Source organism: Malus domestica, chromosome 01 (genome assembly GCF_042453785.1).
Source record: "Malus domestica chromosome 01, GDT2T_hap1".
Lineage (NCBI taxonomy): Eukaryota > Viridiplantae > Streptophyta > Magnoliopsida > Rosales > Rosaceae > Malus > Malus domestica.
In genome coordinates, this window is record NC_091661.1 from 31,633,015 (window position 1) to 31,652,319 (window position 19,305).

The 19,305-nt window shown below is 36.5% G+C and overlaps 2 protein-coding genes and 1 pseudogene across 6 annotated transcripts; 1 reads left to right on the forward strand and 2 right to left on the reverse strand.

The window, feature by feature from the left end:
• The first annotated feature begins 1,383 nt into the window (after positions 1–1,383).
• LOC103406601 (small heat shock protein, chloroplastic-like) lies at positions 1,384–2,516 on the forward strand (annotated as a pseudogene).
• Positions 2,517–3,565: 1,049 nt separating this feature from the next.
• LOC103406651 (uncharacterized) lies at positions 3,566–3,988 on the reverse strand. Its single transcript, XM_008345636.2, has one exon. It carries the CDS (start codon positions 3,986–3,988, stop codon positions 3,566–3,568), a length of 423 nt encoding a protein of 140 aa, XP_008343858.2.
• A 2,981-nt stretch (positions 3,989–6,969) lies between these two features.
• Positions 6,970–12,413, reverse strand: LOC103444304 (polyadenylate-binding protein-interacting protein 12). 5 transcript variants are annotated; one of them, XM_070820949.1, is made up of 11 exons: positions 12,287–12,413; positions 9,733–10,330; positions 9,317–9,427; positions 9,177–9,221; positions 9,004–9,076; positions 8,771–8,883; positions 8,590–8,649; positions 8,456–8,503; positions 8,301–8,369; positions 7,393–7,454; positions 6,970–7,260 (listed from the first exon to the last, which is right to left on the reverse strand). In XM_070820949.1, exons 2-11 carry the CDS (start codon positions 10,261–10,263, stop codon positions 7,203–7,205), a joined length of 1,170 nt encoding a protein of 389 aa, XP_070677050.1. In that variant the 5' UTR covers positions 10,264–10,330; positions 12,287–12,413; the 3' UTR covers positions 6,970–7,202. The 5 variants fall into 5 exon arrangements, with proteins under 5 accessions (XP_070677050.1, XP_008381468.3, XP_028960645.1 ...); XM_008383246.4 differs by lacking the exon at positions 12,287–12,413 and adding an exon at positions 10,615–10,828; XM_029104812.2 differs by lacking the exon at positions 12,287–12,413 and adding an exon at positions 10,465–10,807.
• Positions 12,414–19,305: the final 6,892 nt, after the last annotated feature.

Genomic DNA, 19,305 nt, shown 5'->3' on the forward strand with positions numbered 1-19,305 from the left:
TCAAGCATGCCTCTAATGTCTAATTTACCTTGTCAAATAATTGGGAAAAAGATCCTCGCCGGATCCTTTTCCTAAGGATCTTAGGAATTCCGTGATCTCATCTGTTCATCGTTTATCATGCGGTCAGTTTTTGTTAGATACTATTCATATTTAATTTTAAACTTTAAAATTTAAAATTATTTATGACCGCACGATGTACGATGAACAAGTAAGATCACGGAATCCCTAGGAAAAGGATATGGCAAGGATCATTTTCCAAATAATTGGAACCAACAAACCACTCGATGAATTTTACACGGCACATCCGGTTATTCCTAGAGCTAGATAACCATACGATGTTGGTCAAAAAGAGACTGAAATGCCTGTTATGAGCCTTCCTAATCTCCGAAAATGATGAAGTGTCGTGGCTAAGTCACCAGTTGGTCACCTATTTAAACAGCAATAAAATAATTAGAACCAACACAGTGTCAAATGCTTTAATGTTCTCGCATAAGTCTATGTAAAAAGTGTATAATCAATTTAAAATATAAACATCTTATCGCTAGAGCGGCGTGAACTTTCTTCTCCTTCCTGCTTAGAGAGTTGCCACTTATACTTTTCTTTAATCGAGTATGTTCTATTATCTTGCCAATACATAGGTTAAGAGACAAGGAGTAAAAAGACAGATGGATTTGTAGAGAAGGTGGTACATATCAAAACCTTGTCCTGAAAAAGAACACACAACAAAACAAGGGTTCATTTGAAAATATCTAAGAAATGCTAAGAAGGTTATCTAAAAAATATAACTTTCTATGGATTATTCGTCACTTAACATTAATTTCGTGCTAACATTATAAAATATTATATAAAAAAAATGAAGTTACAAATAGATCATAAATAATCTCACTTTTAAAAAAAATTCCCCTTAGCATTTCTCTGTCTTAAAACCACAAGTGTCTGTCTAATCATAAAATCACATTCTACGAAAAAGGATCTTTCCAAACAGAATGAGAAAAATGTTATATTTACAAGGGAGTAGGATTCTCTCTCATTCCCTCCCCTCCTATTTGAATGATTACAGTTAAACCACGTCAACGTTTTGTGTTAATTTTTTAAAAACCAAAAGAAGACAAAATACAATTTGTGAGAGGAGGAGAGAGAAGGGTATGAGAATAGGAGAAGAGAGAATCCTACTCCATTTACAAGTTTTAGGTCCAGAAAACTCTCTCTCTCTCTCACAAACATTCAAGACCCTTCTCCAAGCTTTCTTCCCACAATCCCATTACCTATATATATTATGCACAATGATAACTCCCTACCTCAACAAGAAATCTCAAAGTTGTAATTTCCCAATAAAGATAAGCTAACTAAGTGTGTGATTTCGTACATTTTTTTCGTGTGCACAACTTTCTGTGTTGCTAATAGTAACTATGGCTTCAACATTGGCTTTGTCTTCTTCGTCACCTTTGTTGTCAAACAAAGCAAGGTCTTCAATCAAGGCAAACGCCATTCTGCCGTCATCCGCCACCTTTCCATCGCGTCAGAATAGGCTGCCAGTGGTGAGAGCTCAGGCTGTTGGAGACAAGTTGGACGTGCAAGTCAATCAGGGCAACCAAGGGGACTGATGTGGAGAGGAGGCCAAGGAGTTCGGCTGTGGACATTTCTCCTTTTGGTAAGTCTAACACTCTCAATTTTGACTTTTTTGAACAGATGGTAACTAAGGAAAGTCCTAAGATGAACCTTAATCCGGCTGTAAAACAAACGACCTTACAAAATATCATTATAATTAACAAAACCTACTATGGATGTTTAGTAAAATTAACATTATCGACGCATGAATTTCTAAATTTTTATTGGTTTTTAAATGTCACATTTCTACGCTTATGGCCACACAAATTTTATGTACATGACTTTTTGTCTTTTGACCCCATGTTTGTTCTTTATTAAATTTCTTCAGCTTTTATCTCATTTGTTCACATGATTGTGATTTCTAGTACCAAAAGTTGATACTTAAAAACCAAAGCGATCAAATATTGCTTAGCTATAATCAACGAAAATGGTACAAATTAATTTGCAGGTCTATTGGATCCCCTCTCCCCAGTGAGAACAATGCGGCAAATGCTGGACACAGTGGACCGGCTTTTCGGAGACACGGTGGCATTCCCCGGCAGAACCAAAGCAGCAGGGGAAGTTCGTGCGCCATGGGACATCAAAGACGACGAACACGAAATCAAAATGCGCTTTGACATGCCGGGGCTCTCGAAGGAGGACGTGAAGGTGTCGGTTGAGGACGATGTGTTAGTTATAAAGGGGGAGCAAAAGAAGGAAGAAGGTGGGGACGATTCGTGGTCGAGCAGGAGCTATAGCTCCTACAATACCCGGCTTCAGCTGCCGGATAATTCAGAGAAGGACAAGATCAAGGCGGAGCTCAAGAATGGGGTTCTTTACATAGCTATTCCTAAGGCCAAAGTTGAACGCAAGGTTATTGATGTCGCAATACAGTGAAAAAAACCTCATCTGCTTTGAATGTGAGCATGTACGTAATATATCTTGTGGCTTTTGATTATGTTTGTTGTTTTGGTCTCTTTCCTTGTGCTTTGTTGCATTGTATAAAGTTGTTTCTAACATAGTATTAAAATCCCAAATAAAAGCGAAAATCAACACTGATACATAATGGATCGAAGAGTAGCTTTGGTAGGCGTAAGCTCGGAACAAACAAAATTGAGGCTTGATTTCCAAGTTTGGCCGCTTACTGACCCAAATCGGAGCTCGAGGTCCAAATCTGCAAAGTCTGAATTTTTTATAACCTTCGCTTATCAAGCTGTTATAGTAAAATCTAGTCTTTGCATTTTTGAACCCTAAACCCTAAATATGAGCACATATGTCATGTAATTATACAAATAGATGGATAAAAAAGGTCGTACCCAGTGCACAAGGCTCCCGTTTTACGCAGGGTCTGGGAGAGGTGAATGTCGGCTAGCCTTACCCCCATTTTATGGAGAGGCTGCTCCCAAGTCTCGAACCCGAGACCTACCGCTCATGGGCGAAAACACTTGCCATCGCACCAAGTGCGACCTCTATACAAATAGATGGATACTTAAAAAAAATATTTTTTTCTCCACTTGCCTAATAACGTATAGGGTACCATCCTATATTTAGATACGTTGAAAAAATCTCTTCTAGATATATCGGCAAGGACATGAATCCATCTAACCTCTATATTTGGGAAAAGCCAAAGTAGTACTCACACTTGATGAGTAAAAAAAAAAACATGACTTAATTCTTTGATATTTCCTAAATTTCAAGCTTGAATTGTTTACGAAAATGTGCAGAAAGTACGCACACACTATTACTAATTAATTGTTAACCGTAGATTGTGTCTCGCCGGGTGCTTACTAAGATCCTACCTGACAAGTTCACAAAAGATCATGCTGCAAGACTAGAAAATATTATTGGCCATTCATTCGTTACGTGTTTTACAAGAAGGGCTAAACTGATGAAAAGCTAAAACCATGTTGACTCAAAAGTGTGTATGATCAGCCATAGATCACGGAAACTTATACGCCGAAACGTAACCCTAATTACTTTACTCGATTCCTTCGGTAATGGATTTGAGCTTCGGTTTCCAAATTTTTGAAGAATCAACACAAGAAGAAGAAGCTTTCTTTTCAGGCCCTGAAGCTGAAAGTACCTCCTCCACTGATATTTGCTTAGTCAGTAGCTCCTGAAGCCGTTGCTTTGTGACGACGATCTTAATCCTTCTTGTAGCAGCACTGTCATTTTCTGCAGAACTCGGAAGGGGAATCATATAATAAACCTTCCCGAGCTTCAATTTGTAATCAGGAGAAAGCTGCTCCGAAGCTTGCTTTGATAAACTAATACCGACGCCTGAAAAGTTTGATAAAATGTCCTTAACTAGGGTTGGCGCCCTGAATTCTAAAACCTTCCCATCTGTCTTCAAAACCCTCAGCACTTTGTCCTCCTTGGAGAGAACCAAATAGTTGCCCATTTTTCTTCACAGCTAGCTAGTGAGAGAGATGTTAAATATATATATATAGCTAGGTCGAGAGAGAGAGAGAGAGAGAGAGAGAGAGATTAATATGCAGAGGTGTGAAGGAGCAAGGGTGACATGTATAGTGTGTGAGAGGAGGAAATTAAGGCGACATAAGTTAAGGAAGGGCAGAAGGAATGAGGGTGTTTGTTTTGTGGGGAGTGGAAAGAAGGCAAAGAAAACTGTCTTTCGGTTGAGAAGGGCAATTTGGAGTGGGAATTGGGAAGCCAAAAAAGTAGAGGGAATGAGAGATATATAAATATTTGGTCTTGGTCTTTTGGAGTAAGAAAAGGAAAAAGATATATTAGTTGTCAACACGCATGCACAGAGAGAGAGAAGTCGGTTAGTGGAGGAGGGTGGTGCATTGGCATAGTGCTCATAGCCTCATATCCATGGCAGCTTATTGATTTCTAGTTCTAGAAGTAGTTTAGGTCATGTCTGTCTACAAAGAAAAAGATTGTATATTCCGTGCTCAATCCTTCATATCTTTATCAAGATACAGAATTATTAAAGAGATATTTGTAATAAGTAAACCCGATCATGATATTTTTGTCAAAATCACATAGGCAATCCATGCCTATTGATTTGTTTTATTTTATTTTATTTTTATAATGTACAAGTGGTATAGCATTGTAGGATGGACACTACTTTAGACTCTGGGTGATTTTTATATTGAGGTATGGACCAACGAAAATCTTCTGTGGAAATTTTATACAGCTTACTTTGGAGGCAGGCATGTAGATACATCATCCTTATGGTTTGGGTGACGCCAAAGAACAAAAGAAAATGCATATCGATACATCAAAGTGGTGATTCTTTTTTCTTTCTTAAAGCATAATTGTAGAAATAAACGAGATTAGCCCTTCCGTAATGGTCGTGTAAGAGAAACCAACCTTTCTGTGTAGGGCTGAAGACCCATGCATCTAGAAAATTCCATGCTCTTCCTCATCTGTCTTATTTTTAATTGGTCGTACCTAGTGCACAAGGCTCCCGCTTTACGCAGGGTCTGGGAGAGGTGAATGTCAGCTAGCCTTACCCCCATTTATGGAGAGGCTGCTCCCAAGTCTCGAAAAGAACAAACAATCAACAAAATCGACAATATGTGATCATTTTTGTGTTTAACTAGTATTAGTCATCAATGGAATCGCATTTTAACTGGTTATGTTAATTTGTTTAAATTCACAAAGGTAGATTTTGGTTGTCCGCTGAGTGCATGTCTTTGTCAGATTAGGAAGAACGAAATCAAAACCAGAAGACAAAGATCTCCTGCTTGCACAAAGTGCACCTCTAATTAATTAGTTTACTGAGTAGTTAGCTTACTAGGTTAAATAAGTACATCCCATGAACCTAACCTAACCCTAGAGTTTGGCCTTTTCATGCTTCATTTTAAATTAGTCGGCGATGTGTATGTGAATGAGGATATATTCTTTTTTATATAGAGTTTATGACGTGATTATGAACTGAATGTATGATGATATATCTTCGATTTTATTTAAAAATCTACTTTGATAAGTTTGATTAAAAAAAGACAAATGCGTACGTAAGTAGATCTCATCAAACACGGAAAATCTGTGAAGCTAGCTGACTCATCCTCAAGCAGAGAAACTCTTTCGTTGTGGTTCCAAACAAGTTCAATGAATCTAAGCCAATTGACACAGATGTGGGTGAGGTTAATTGGTTAGGGCAGAGTGTTTGTTGCCTTGTACTAAGTTTGAATCTTCTAACTCTATAGATTTGAGTTATTTAGGGGCCGTTCGATAACATTTCGTTTTCAGTTTTCAGTTTTTTTTTTTTTTTTTTACCAACTAATTTTTAGTTTTCAATTTTGAAAACTCAACCAAGTAACTTTCCGATTTTGATTTCATGTAGTAATCAATTTATCAAAACAACGAGAAAAATGAAAACGAAATGTTATCAAACCACTCATAGAATATAGTCCAACAACATCCAAACCCAAACACAAACTGGAGAGCTTACCACTTCCAACTACTTCACTCAGAGTCGCAGGTACTTGCAACTTGGGTCTCTAATCTAACTAGTGCAGTGCATACTTCTTATATATGCAATGCCAGCAGACCCCTTCACAGGTAAACGCCAAAAACTGCCTCCTACTCCGGGAAGAGTTCATCGACTATTGTACGGTAGCAAGTTCCTTGTGAGATTATAAAGTTGGGATGCATTAGACATTCCCTGTTACAGACTGTTCTATTAGCTACCTGATTCATTCATACATTTTTTCTTTGTCAATAACGATATATAATTTTCTTTTTCGAGAACTTATAACGAAATTCATAGATATTTTCAGTTTTTGTTTTCAAATACGAGTTTTCTGCGGTAGAGTTGCTCCTTGAAGGCATTACTCAATCAAATTTGGAGTCCTATGATCAAACCTGAGTGAAAATTTCATCCAGCCATATTGAATAATGAAATGTTTGACAAACCCTTGCGTCGTAGAAGAGGACAAGTAGGAAGAATAGACACGAAGAGATATACAACCAGGTACAAGACAATTTATCTCGACGAAAGGAGAGGGAAAGTGACAGGTGTTCATTGACTACCATAACGTATGGAAGATACAGTCAGTTAGGCAATTGTCTCACTTAGACCTGCGAAACCTTTGGGGCGATATAAAAACCAATAACGCACCATCTTTTGTTGAACTTTTTTCACATGTTAGTGTGTTATTGGATTTAGATACGACCACAGTGGCCTCTGTATGTCTCTCCCAGAAAACCTAGCTCCATAGCCATCATGTGGGAGGAAATTTGGGATCACAGATCTCAAATGTCGCCCCAACTCTGAGCAGCTAGAAAGCCAGATGTGGGTGAGATTAGAACGAGAAAAGAGCACCACGAAAAGTTAAGACCGGCAAGCTCTAAAGGGTTTCCGATCGTGAGAAGCATCAAAGCATTCGAGATTTTCGGGATTATCCCTCTAGATTTCATAACGAAGTTCAGTAAAATTAAACCATTAAACTCCTCAGAATTCCATCCAACTCTACAAGTTTAAAATAAAACCCACAGATAACCCCATGTAGGTCGCAACGATACCTAACAGTAACCATGACAAAAGCATGGATAAACACAATATGCCGAAATGTTTGTCTCTGTGTATGCATACGGTTGATATATCTATCAGCAGCAGATTAGTCATGGAAGCATGAAGAGGTGGTTCACTGCGGCGGAGAACGAGGGGCACGGGGTCGAACTGGTGTCTTTGAGGGGCTTACCCTGCATGCATAATACATAAAAGAATGAATAGGATGTCCAAAGTAAATTGATCCTAAAAGAAAATTTGAGGCGTGGGAGGTGGGGGATGCGGGGAGAGGTAATGAGGTAAGCCGAGCATTCTGCCAAACTGACCTTATCGGGAGCGATCCCATAACCACACCACTACAGTTAAGAGCCGCAATTGCGCTTTCAGCCTGCAATAGTGAAAACATAGAGAGTAAGAAGCATTCTCAGATTTTCACTACCTAAGTTACAGAGCACAACAGAAAGGATGAGAAGACTAATAGACAACTTTTAATCTAATCGTTCTCACAAAGAAAAATGAACAACTTAAAATAACAGAAAGACCATTTTCCTTGTTCAAAATAATTTATGATCTTCAAAATATTATGTCAAAGAAACTTTCACCAGTTAAATCAAAATATTTGGTGACTGGGTGATTTTGGACATACGTATGTGCAACAACAGACCACATCAATGATTTGCATCAATTCGGTGTTAGCCATGCCCATACAACTCCATTTCAAGCATGTTTGGAGAGTAGATCAGATATGTAGGTTAACATCTCCTATCCAATTATCAGCTCCTTCCCCTTGATCACTATGGTCCTCCAAACATGTCCATTTTACTTGGTCTGTTTGTTTAAGAAACACTTAGAGTCACTAAGGTAGGGGCGTGTGTGGTTGTTTTATTGCCATAGTTTCTGTTTACTACAATACCAGTGGTACAAGGGGTAAAGCTTACTGTGATGTTCTATTCGAATCAGATAACTAAAGCCAAATCTTAAAACAGTAGTGAAAGTGTGAAACAATAGATTTCAAAGCTACTTATACAGAACAGTAAATCAGACAGGTCTGTCTAATGCTGATCGAAGACTAACAAGTATTTAAGAGAAAAGGTAGGACTGTAAATCAACTATAGGTTTTGACCTCTAATTGCCCCAGAGAAGAGATGAATACATGCATACACGCTCACAAAGCACAGTACACAATGAGGCTTATGTGTGCTAAAAATCCAACTTACATACACTAGGTACTTACCACAGTAAATTCAACAAAAGCAATACGAGTGGAGTGATGAAAGTCTCCAAGCAGCCTCAGGCGCTGAACCTATACGACCCGAAGAAAGTCCATACAATAAGGTTGCAGTTTAGAACGAGCAGTAATCAAAATTTGTCATAGACTGAACCACCAACCTCTCCACAAAGTGTTTCAAAAAAGAGTTTGACATCAGCTTGAGTAACCTGCACCAAGTAAACAAACAATTCAGGAAAAGGTGCACCAGTTATTGTCCTAAAACACCCAAACGTGATCAGAAAGTTGGAATTACCTTCTTGTCAATATTTGTACAGTAAATAGTCCTTGAGCACATCTCACGCTCATCATCACACTATAAAATAATAACAAAAGAAACCCAAGTAAGAACAGGTAAAATCAGTGCAATTCAATGAATCACTTTTTAACACTCTTGGGAAAAATGTTGATGACAAGTGGTAAAATATGGTCCCCACCCTTGGCAAAAATGTTGGGTTAACAGGTGCAATTGCAGTTTTTGAAGGCAGCACCTTTACTGGGTAGTAGCCAAGCATCGTTCCTGACAGACTTAGAGCATTCCTTGCACCTTCTGCAAGAATGGAAAAATCGTTGAATCAGCACATTGAAACAAAGATTCATTAATTCATCATAACTAGACCCAGACTTATCAATGAACTTAAAGTATGTAACATGTTAGATTTTATAATACCTTCATCTGTGAACTCAATGAAGGCAAATCGAAGAACTGAATTTGGATCACCGCAGACACGACAGTCCACAACCTTTAGGAAGAAGCCATAGAGAAATTCAGATTATAATCCACCATTCTAGCATTATCTATATTGAACCCGAACAGACTAGAAAAGTAAAAACTTCGGTTACCTGTCCACAGCCAAGAAAGAGAGCAGCCAGGTTCTCTTCAGTAACCTGATACGACGTAAACAGAATGTCAGTTATACAAAGATTAGCATTTGCAACACAAATTTTTGAAATGTGATAGCAAACTACAATGCAACTATTACCTGTTGGTCAATGTCAGATACATATACAGTCCTCCTAATCATTTCCTCCCTCTGAGCCAAATTCAATTTGTAATAGTTCCTACGCCGACCTTGACTATAACCATTCTTCTTCTGTGGACGAAAAGAAGGCAAACAAACAATAAGAAAAGCAAAATTAAACAAGTATTGGTACTTGATCAATGAAATTTCTAGATAACTAAAAGTCGAAAAAAAAAAACCGAAATTTTCATATGAATCCTCATAATGCAATGACCTATCAGTGTATCATTCATTTTTCAGAAACCAAACACAAGGAAAAACAACCAAACAAAACGAAAACACCACTACTTTGTTGATCAATTAATTACCTGCATTTTCTCAGCAGCCAAACATAAAAAATTTAAACTTTAGTAAGGAAATGCAAAAATCTCACATACCTTCCTACCCATTAGTCCATTGGCATTGCCAGAGTTAGTGTGCATTATAAATCCGTTAGTAAATCCAAACCCACCAGCAAAATCAAAGCCGCCATTGTTGTTGACAAGAGAAGGAGGCACAAACTCCTTAGCCATGGGATTCAACTTAGACAGCAAGTCCTCCAAATCTCTCATTTCACGCTTGTATTTCTCATCCCCTTCCCCATTCGACCTCTGATCAATCACATAGCCATCAGACATATCCTCCGCCGTCTGATGGTTATCGACCCCATTGGAATCAACCCCATTTGGGGTCTGACCCGATTGAGCCTTGTGATTATTAGTGGCGACTGAGAAAGTTGTCACTTTCTCCTGCTCTAGAAACTTCCCCTCCGGATTCTGATCGTCTCCGTTGGACTGTACATTGGGCTCGGCACCCAGAACCACAGAGGAATCGATTCTGGGTTTTCGGTTTTCGAGATCGTTCGGTGCATTCGAGTCTGACGACACTGCTGTGTTGTCGAAATTTGGTGCATTCTCAGCAACAGCCATGATCAAAGAACAACAACCCCTTTTATTCGATTCAAACACTGAATCTTTATTCTTCTCCAAAATTTATCTGCAAAATTGTTACCCGACACTGCTGATCATAGAAATAAAAAAATTTAAAAAAAAGGAATCATTTTTCACACCAACAAAGAACAAAAAATTTCTAGACAGACCCAGATGATGAATTTCACCGGAAAAACTTACCTGGATTTTTCTAGACCAACTCCATTGAAATGAAATCAAACCCACCTCAAGATCGCTTAAGTACACGAGATTAAAAATTCAAAAGCAACAAAAAGGGCAAAAAAAAGTCTGCAAATTCGATAAGAAAATGGTAAAAAAACAGAGCACTACCTTTTTTATCTTTCTTCTTCTTCTCTTATTTATATTAAAAGACTATAAATTTCAGTGACGATGAGAGTCTCGCCGAGAGAGAGAGGAAAAGGGTGTTCGTTTTTGGTGCTTGGGATCGTCCGTTTTATGCAGAGGAGAGAGAGAGCACCCCTTTTGGACCTTCTCTTCTCTCACAACGTACCAAAATGTCGATGACTATGATACATTTTTTGGTGATGAATAAAAAATTAAAGATGATTTAGAAAGAAAAAAAATTACCCACCAACCCAATTACCTTTTATTTTTTTAATTTCCACAATAACCCATGTGTTTTCCTTTCTGTACTTCCCCCATATAAATATTTATACACAATTGCACAAACATAAATATTATATTAAATATAGAATTTTATAATGATGACATGCATCAAGCAAGCGTGACCTATATACACGCGTTTTTTGCAGTGCGTCGGAACACTGCCCGATACATTAAATATCATAATATAATTTGTTGGAAATTAAAAAAAATAAATAAATGAATATATTATATCACCTGATATATTGACTCGTGTTTTTGACACACTAAAATTTTTTTTCGCCCATTGAGATAAGATTAGAGAGAGCATATTATGGAAGGAAATTAAGTAGGGTTTATTTACTTACCACATACAAATTGTTTTGGATATGCATCCATCCCCCACAACGTTTTTTGCATTTTTCTGGTCAGAAGAATAATCTTTTTGAATGAGGTTGTTACGTAATAATTAAGAGGAAGTTTGTTGACTTGAATTTTTTAGTTGCAACAAAACAAAAGGCTTTGGAAAATGAAATAAAAAAATAGAAACGTTGAATTTGGAGAAGTGATAATACTTTTTAATTGATAATACTTTATAATTAAAAGTTTTTTAATTATTGACAGAGAGTACAAAAAGACTTACGAAAATTTTGAAAGAAACTTTAAGAAAAGATATATAATACTTGAAGTTAAAGGAAACTTAACGTAAAATCGAACGTAACGACGTTCTAAGATTCATATAACCGACTTTCAACCTAACTTAATAGAATAAAGCTCGGTTGTTATGGCAGAAATGTTTTAACCATTATGTTTTAGCATCTCACAAAAGTATAATTGTTTAATTGTTGAAAAAAATTGAGAAATCGAATACAGAAAGACGTCGACGTTTTTTATATGCTTGAAAGTTGACGTTGACAATGGAGGCATATGAAAGAGTTTTGGTGTGGTTTGCTTTTTGATTTCGTAGTTTTTTCGGTGATTAAAACAAACTTTGAATTTTTATGTGTTTTGTTTGAATAGAAAATAAGTGAAAGTTTGACCATGTCGCCTGTGAATCCAAGTATTAGTTTTTTGTTGTTTTAAATTTATTATTATTAAGGGAAGCATTCAAAGTTAATACAATAATATAAGAGAGCAGTATTTTAACCCGATGAGTGAAAATTTAATATTCCATCTATTAGGATATTAAGCCACATATATGTTTTAAATTTATTATTATTTATCGCAATATTTTTACAAATACGTGTGTATAATATAATAAATAAACAATAACTACTATTGCTTTGCTTAATACAATTTCTAATCGTCTTGATCTAACAATGTATAGTTCATTTCTTCATAATTTGGTCTAACTTCCTTAGAACTAGGGAAATTTTTACCCAAACATAGGGGATAGTACCTGGAAAAGCACTAGGTCGGGTGAATAGGTTGGAAAGGGTTGTGACTCTATCCGCCAAACGATCCGGCCTACTCAAATGTCGATGTTTCAAATTTGAAGTCGGTCGATCAGAACATACAATCCACTCCATCACTCAAGAAGTTGATTGAACCAAATTGGATTATCATGTGAAAACAACTCGGCACTACAAACTCGTTCCTCCGTCATTATTTTCACTATAATTGTTCATAAACAACCAAACAAAAGCATAAATTCAAATTGAAATCAAGCAACAAATAAATCAACCCCATTGAATAGGTAAATTATACCAAATCGAGAAAGGAAAACTATCCGGAAAAAAAAAATCACAAATTCATAAATACCTGAAGAGTGAAGAAATAATAACATGGGGAGTCTTGATAAACAAGGAAAATTCGAAGAGGACATTGAGGAGGCGAGGAGGAGAGCAAACATCAACCCTAGATAGAGGAGGAAAGGTGTTTGAGTATAGCGGTGGATATGAGGCGAGAGAAAATACAGGCTAGTTTTTAGGGTTAGAAGATTATAGCTTATATTGTAAGAAGATGACCTCTATTAAAATGTGTACCTAATAGAAACGTGACGCGTGTCGTACGATTCCAAAAATGAACATAACACGAAAGTCGGTTAGGTTCACGCGGTTAGCAACAGGAAAACTCTTTGTCTGAATTGTTAAAAAAATATTATTGTAACGATGACATCAACCTTATTTTACCGTATTAAGTTAAACTTAGTATCGGATTAGACAAGCAACCCCTATCACAAGCGACACTTGATGTGAAGATTTGATGACAAACATCATCAACCAAGGAGTTAGCTATAGGAAGTTTATTAGCTATTTGCCAAAACATAGAAAAATGTTTACAAAAGTGCACCAAACATAATTCATTTCTTTCGATTAAAGAGAGAGAATCTATATGGACCAAAAAAAAAGAGAGAAAATCTATAGAAATAAGGGAACTTTAACGAAAAGCTTATGGTACTGTTTACTTTAACGAAAAATCACATTTTTACACTAAAAAGTCAATCATTATACTATTCACTTTACCCTTTATTTTGTCCTTATCGTTAAAACTCAAAGTTTTCAAGTCATTTTCATTAGTTTTCCTTATAAATAATTCATAGAAGCCTTTCACTCATAATTTGCTTGTTTTAACATACAATCATGTTTCATTTGTTCATTACTTGTTGGTGAAACAATGGTCTTTGTAACCAACAAGTAATTATTCTTATTATATATTATGGTATAATTTACAAAAAGTACATGCCTATAATTTGATGATGTTTCCACTTCCCAGACAGAATAACAAGCCGGCCCCGATCACTAAAATAGGAGAATTTTTTTAGTATCTAGGGCCAGGTATCCATAGTGTCATAATATTATTAGTCTCAAATTTTTTTTTTTTCAAGTTTCCAATCAATTGTATTATTACGCTTAGTACCAGAGGCAGATGCACATTGGGACCTAGGTGTTCTTAGGACCATCCAAAGAAAATATACATGTAAAGGTCTTCCAAGGACCCTCCGAATGTTTTGTTCGTGTTATTTGTACTTACCAAATGTTTGATGTAATACCTGCTTGACATGTTGCGTGAACAATACTCGATAAATCCTCACGATACCACTCATCAAGTGTTTGATGAAATGTCTTAGTGAATAAATTGAAGAAAAAAATTGCACGTTTCTGCTCTGTTTCTATATAAAAAAACTTAGACCTTTAAAACACTGGAACCACCCAAGATATGAATCCTAAATCTGTAATTGGTATATTAAATCATATTCCGACATAGTAAAAAATCTCTTAAAAGAGAGAGAAAATAAAACATGTATCATCACACTTCCAAATTTATTTTCCTAAACAATTACAAAAAATAATGGACAAAAAAAAAAAACCAAAACCAAAAAAAAAAAAAAAAAAAATGTTAATTTTGTTGAAATTCAAGAATATAATTTCATGGATAAGTGAAATAAACGCTCAATGGAACAGGGCGGTTTCTGTGAACAGTGGTCCTTCCCCTTTTGGCAGCATTCAATAACAACAACATCAACTCTCAGTTAATCACGCCCAAACCTTCATCAAACTTTGTCTTTCTATTTTTCGTCTTTTTTTTGCAAAAGATAAAGGAGTTACAAGACTAATCCATCACTTTTTCCTCGTGGCCCTTGAATTATGAGATCATTTTATGTCAGGAAAACTAACGAAAAGTTTAAAAAAAAATAGTTTTAATTAAAAATGACAAATAAGAGGTGTAGTGAATAGGTTTTTTCGTTAAAAGTGAACAGTACCGTGAGCGTTTTGTTAAAACGCCATTTTTTATTTACATTTTACACTATTTTTCCTTTTGGGTGTTGATTTTTAAATACTATTTTTAATCTGTACTTATCTCTCTTTATTTTTAATAATTAAATTAAATAAAACAAACATTAATAACCAACATAACTAAACAGGAGTGTATATGAAAAAGTGTTTGCTTAACATTTCCCTGTTCTTTTCGGAAATAGTCATATTGCCCAATGTCATCAAGTTTGTTCACATTCATCCAAGTTGTGGTCCAAAATTTGTATTTTCTCAAGATATGAGCCTTGTTTCACGATAATTTGGTCGTTTCAAGTAACTCATCACAAACATATATTGTTTTTGGTATTTATTTGAATCGAACTTGTAGATAATAAGCTATGCTTAACAATTTAAAAACATTAGTTTCGAAAGAGGAAGAATTTACGCTTATTATTTTTTGCTTTTTGGACACCCTTTTCTTAATTCTTGCCCTTGATTTCATTTAGGACGAACATGTTTACTTAACATGAATGAAAGGATAAAGGAATGTGAGAACTTAGGAACATGGAAAGTAAGGAAATTGAATTGGATGAACTAGCTAGCATCCCTATATGATTGATTCATGATTTTCAGGTTTTTAATCACGTATCTTAATGAGAAACTAACTTCTTCTTTTTTCGATTCCTTACGTATTAGTAAACACAAAAACTTAAAAATTAAAATGATTCTAATTTCTATATTTTGTTCGTAAGTAAGCAAGCCCTTAATTTCTTCAATGTAATAGTAATTTTTTTTGTCGGAATTCGATGTGATGGTTAAAAAATAGTATGCACGGAGAAATGGTGTGCAATAGTAATTTAATTTTTTTTCACTTGGACAGAAACATGTTTCAAATTATGGACATAGGGATTTAAAACACGTTTTAAATCGAATGATCCATCCGTTGTTCGTGAAATAGCAATCACCACTTCTAAAAATCAACCGTATTTATTTTGGTGGTGGACCAGACGATTCCGACGGGGCTCTGCCAAGATTTCAATTGTCCAAAAATTGAAATTCGGAACATCTTCATATCTCGCAGTTCAAAGTCGATGAATCGACAAATTTCGACCGTTTAAGTGAAAGAAATTCTAATTTTTGGTTTGTATGAGGTGGACTAATGAGATGAACTAATTGGAGTTGTATGATTTAAAATGAATGATCTGAATTTATCAATCAATCGGCTCTGGCCTACAAGATCTGGAGATAATCTTGACCCCAAAAATTTTCAATGGCTAGTTGTTGCCACATAATCCAAAATTTTCATGTTTATTTCTTTAATGCAAGGAATCTGATTGCGACATCCAATTAATCCCATGCTAGGTTATCCACTCATGAAACAAAATTAACCAAAACTAATCGAACCAAATCTTTTGGCTAGGAAAAGCCAGACTGAATATAGCAAAATCAGTGAGCAAATGTTGGAATTGGCAGTGTTTTAGCAACAAATTTTGATATTTTTTATTTATCAAATTCATGATATCCATTAAAAAAATAAATAAAAGATAGAACTAAAGAGGACAACAACCACCAAACTGTCAAATATTATTTTCTTATCAATGTAAAGCTTTAAATGTTAGTATTTATTAAAAGGTTGTTGAAACAAAATTCTTATTGGTTGAAAAGTTAGTGGAATATGCGACCAATTATTAAACTAATCAAAAAATAAATTTGACGTTAATGTCAAATTTGACTCGTAATCACAAACGCTTTAAATTTAGTTAACAAATAACGCTTCAGTTGAGAAGATTTTTTATATCAAACATGCAATGACATCTCCACTTATAATTTAACATCTCCTTTAGAGATGCTCAAATGTAGGCCTGACATTTTGGACCCAACCCGTTAATATTTGTATTTTGGTGGATGCTTAACAGGTCGGGTCGCTAACGGGTGAACCCGTTAATAACCCGTTAAATAACGGGTCACTTTGGGTCAACCCGTTAGAACCCGTTAACACCCGTTAGTTGAGGATATTTTAGTAATTTTAGTAAAATCTTAATAACAAAAAATAAACTTTATTCAAAAAAAAAAATAATAATAATTGTTAACGGGTGTTAACGGATGACCCGTTAGCTTAACGGGTCAGGTTAGGGTGATCCGTTAGCTTAACGAGTTGAGTTCGGATGACCCATTAACTTAACGGGTCGGGTTGAACTCAACTCAAACCTAATAAACCCGACCCGTTTACAGGTCTACTCAAATGTTCATTTTTGAGAGTAGGCAGCATATTCCAATTTCCCAATGCATGCAGTTTTAGGCTAATGGACAATAACTGAAAAGTGGCCGGTCAGGTTGCTTCTCTAGCAACACAGTCCTTCAAATGGGAATAGTTCGGATTTTCTTTGTGAAGATTAAGGGGACAATTTCATTTTGTTTTTTTGCAGTTAGAAATCAATTTGAATTTTTTTTATTTAAAATTGAATACAAACAGTTGCTGATGAAAATTAACTGTGTACGATAAACGGACATAATAAAATGATGACTCTGAAGAGGATCCTTATCCCTTCAAATGGATCAAAGACTCGCTAGTTTCACTTCACGCATGGCTTCTATGTTGCACCATAAAAGCAAGCCAACAAAATGTTAGAAAAAGGGGCTGTAAATTTTTGTTACCTAAAAATATGTAAACAAGGGGTAACTTTTCCTCGCACTCTGTCCCAAGTCTCAGTTATTTCAAATCAGCTTGCCCTACAAGCAAAATAAAGGGGTAAAAAATGGATCCAGCTTATCTGCCCTTTCAGTTCTCATACTCTCATCTCTTACTATTTTATGCGATCACGGTTAAGCTATGTCAACATTTTATATTAATTTTTTTATAAAGATAATAAGACAAAAAACACTAGTGATATAAAATGTTGACGTGATTTAACCGTGACCGTACAAATATGAGGGGATGATAGTGTATGGGAACTGGGAGGGCAGAGAAGCCAGATCCGTAAAAAATTTGACACTCTGACCGCCAATTCAAACAGTCCATGTCAAAATGTTCATGGAAGGGGATTTTTTGGTTTAACATCCAATGTCAAAGATCTCCGTGTATAGTATACACTAATTGCATACTAGGAAATTCTAATATGTAGTGAAAATTTTACTATGCTTCGATATCTGACATGTTATCAGAATAATGAAATGTTGGATCTGCAGTTCAAGATTCGAACGACCAAAAATTTCAGTGTATACTGTTTGTACCATACTTGACCAATCCCGAAACTACTGAGCACCGGTTAACGTTATACCGTCAAGGACCCATAAGAGTTTCCCTCCAACCAAGATGCCAATCACAGCGCGACACGTGTCGACATCAGAAGCCAATCATAGCGCGACACGTGTTAACATCAGAAGCCAATCATAACACGACATGTGTCAATGTCAGAATTAAACAAGAAACTCTCTTCTATAAATAGAGATCATTCTCTCACAATATTTCCAAATGTCATTTGTACTAAATCATTCACCAGTACTTACAAAAGGAGAACTTGAACCTATGTACTTGTGTAAACCCTTCACAATTAATGAAAACTCCTCTACTCCGTGGACGTAGGCAATCTGGGTGAACCACGTACATCTTGTGTTTGCTTCCCTGTCCCTATCCATTTACATACTTATTCACACTAGTAACTGGAACAATCTAGTGAAGGTCACAAACTTAAACATTTTCTGTTGTACCAAAGTCCTCACTGATTTCGTGCATCAACATATACTATACATATTCACAAAAATTTATATGTAGTTAAATTTATTCTATACTTCTGTGCATGACATGTTTCGAATGATGAATAGTTAGATGCAATGGCAGATCCAGAATTCTAACATTGGTTGATCCCAATATAAAATTAAAAAAAATTAATCGATAAACTACCAACTCCCACATGTTGCTTAATAAGAAAACTTGCTTTTAGTGATTTTGTTTTAAATGACTTGACTCAAAACAACGTTATTTTGGCAAAGTCTTAAAAAAACATAATACTGCACCTGTGGTCCGCCGCTGCACTCTTCTCCTCCACCACATGCCCAAACTTAAATGGTCTCCAAGGGTGCGTTTGGTACGTGGGATGGGACGGAACAGAGTGGGACGGAACCGTTCCGTCCCACGTTTGGTGCCTTAAAATTGTGTGGAACGCGCGTCCCACGGAACGAAAAAGGGTCAGATTTTGGTTCCCCCTCCCCCCCCTGGAACAGGTTTTTCCATCCCGTGGGACACAATTTTTTTTTTTTTTGGACAACAATACCCCTTTTATTTTTCATTAATTACATTGTCTACCTCCCTTCTCTCCCGTAACCTCCCTCTGTTCTACCACAAACCCAGTAACCCAATCCCTTCTTTCCCGTAACCTCCCTCTTCATCCACCACAAACCCAGTAACCCAATCCCAGCAAACCCATCCGACGACGACGACGTCACCACCGTCACCAGCAAACCCCTCTTCTTCTCCGGCGTTGTCACCACCGTCACCAGCAAACCCTCTTCTTCTCCGGCGCCGTCACCATGGAGCCGTCACCAGCAACCCCTCTTCTTCTCCGGCGCCGTCACCATAGCCAGGCCGACGACGACGACGACGCTGCACGGAGGATGATGACGACGCTGCAGGGAAGACGATGACGACGCTGCAGGCCGACGACGATGACGACGCTGTAGGCCGACGACGACGACGACGCTGCACGGAGGATGATGACGACGCTGC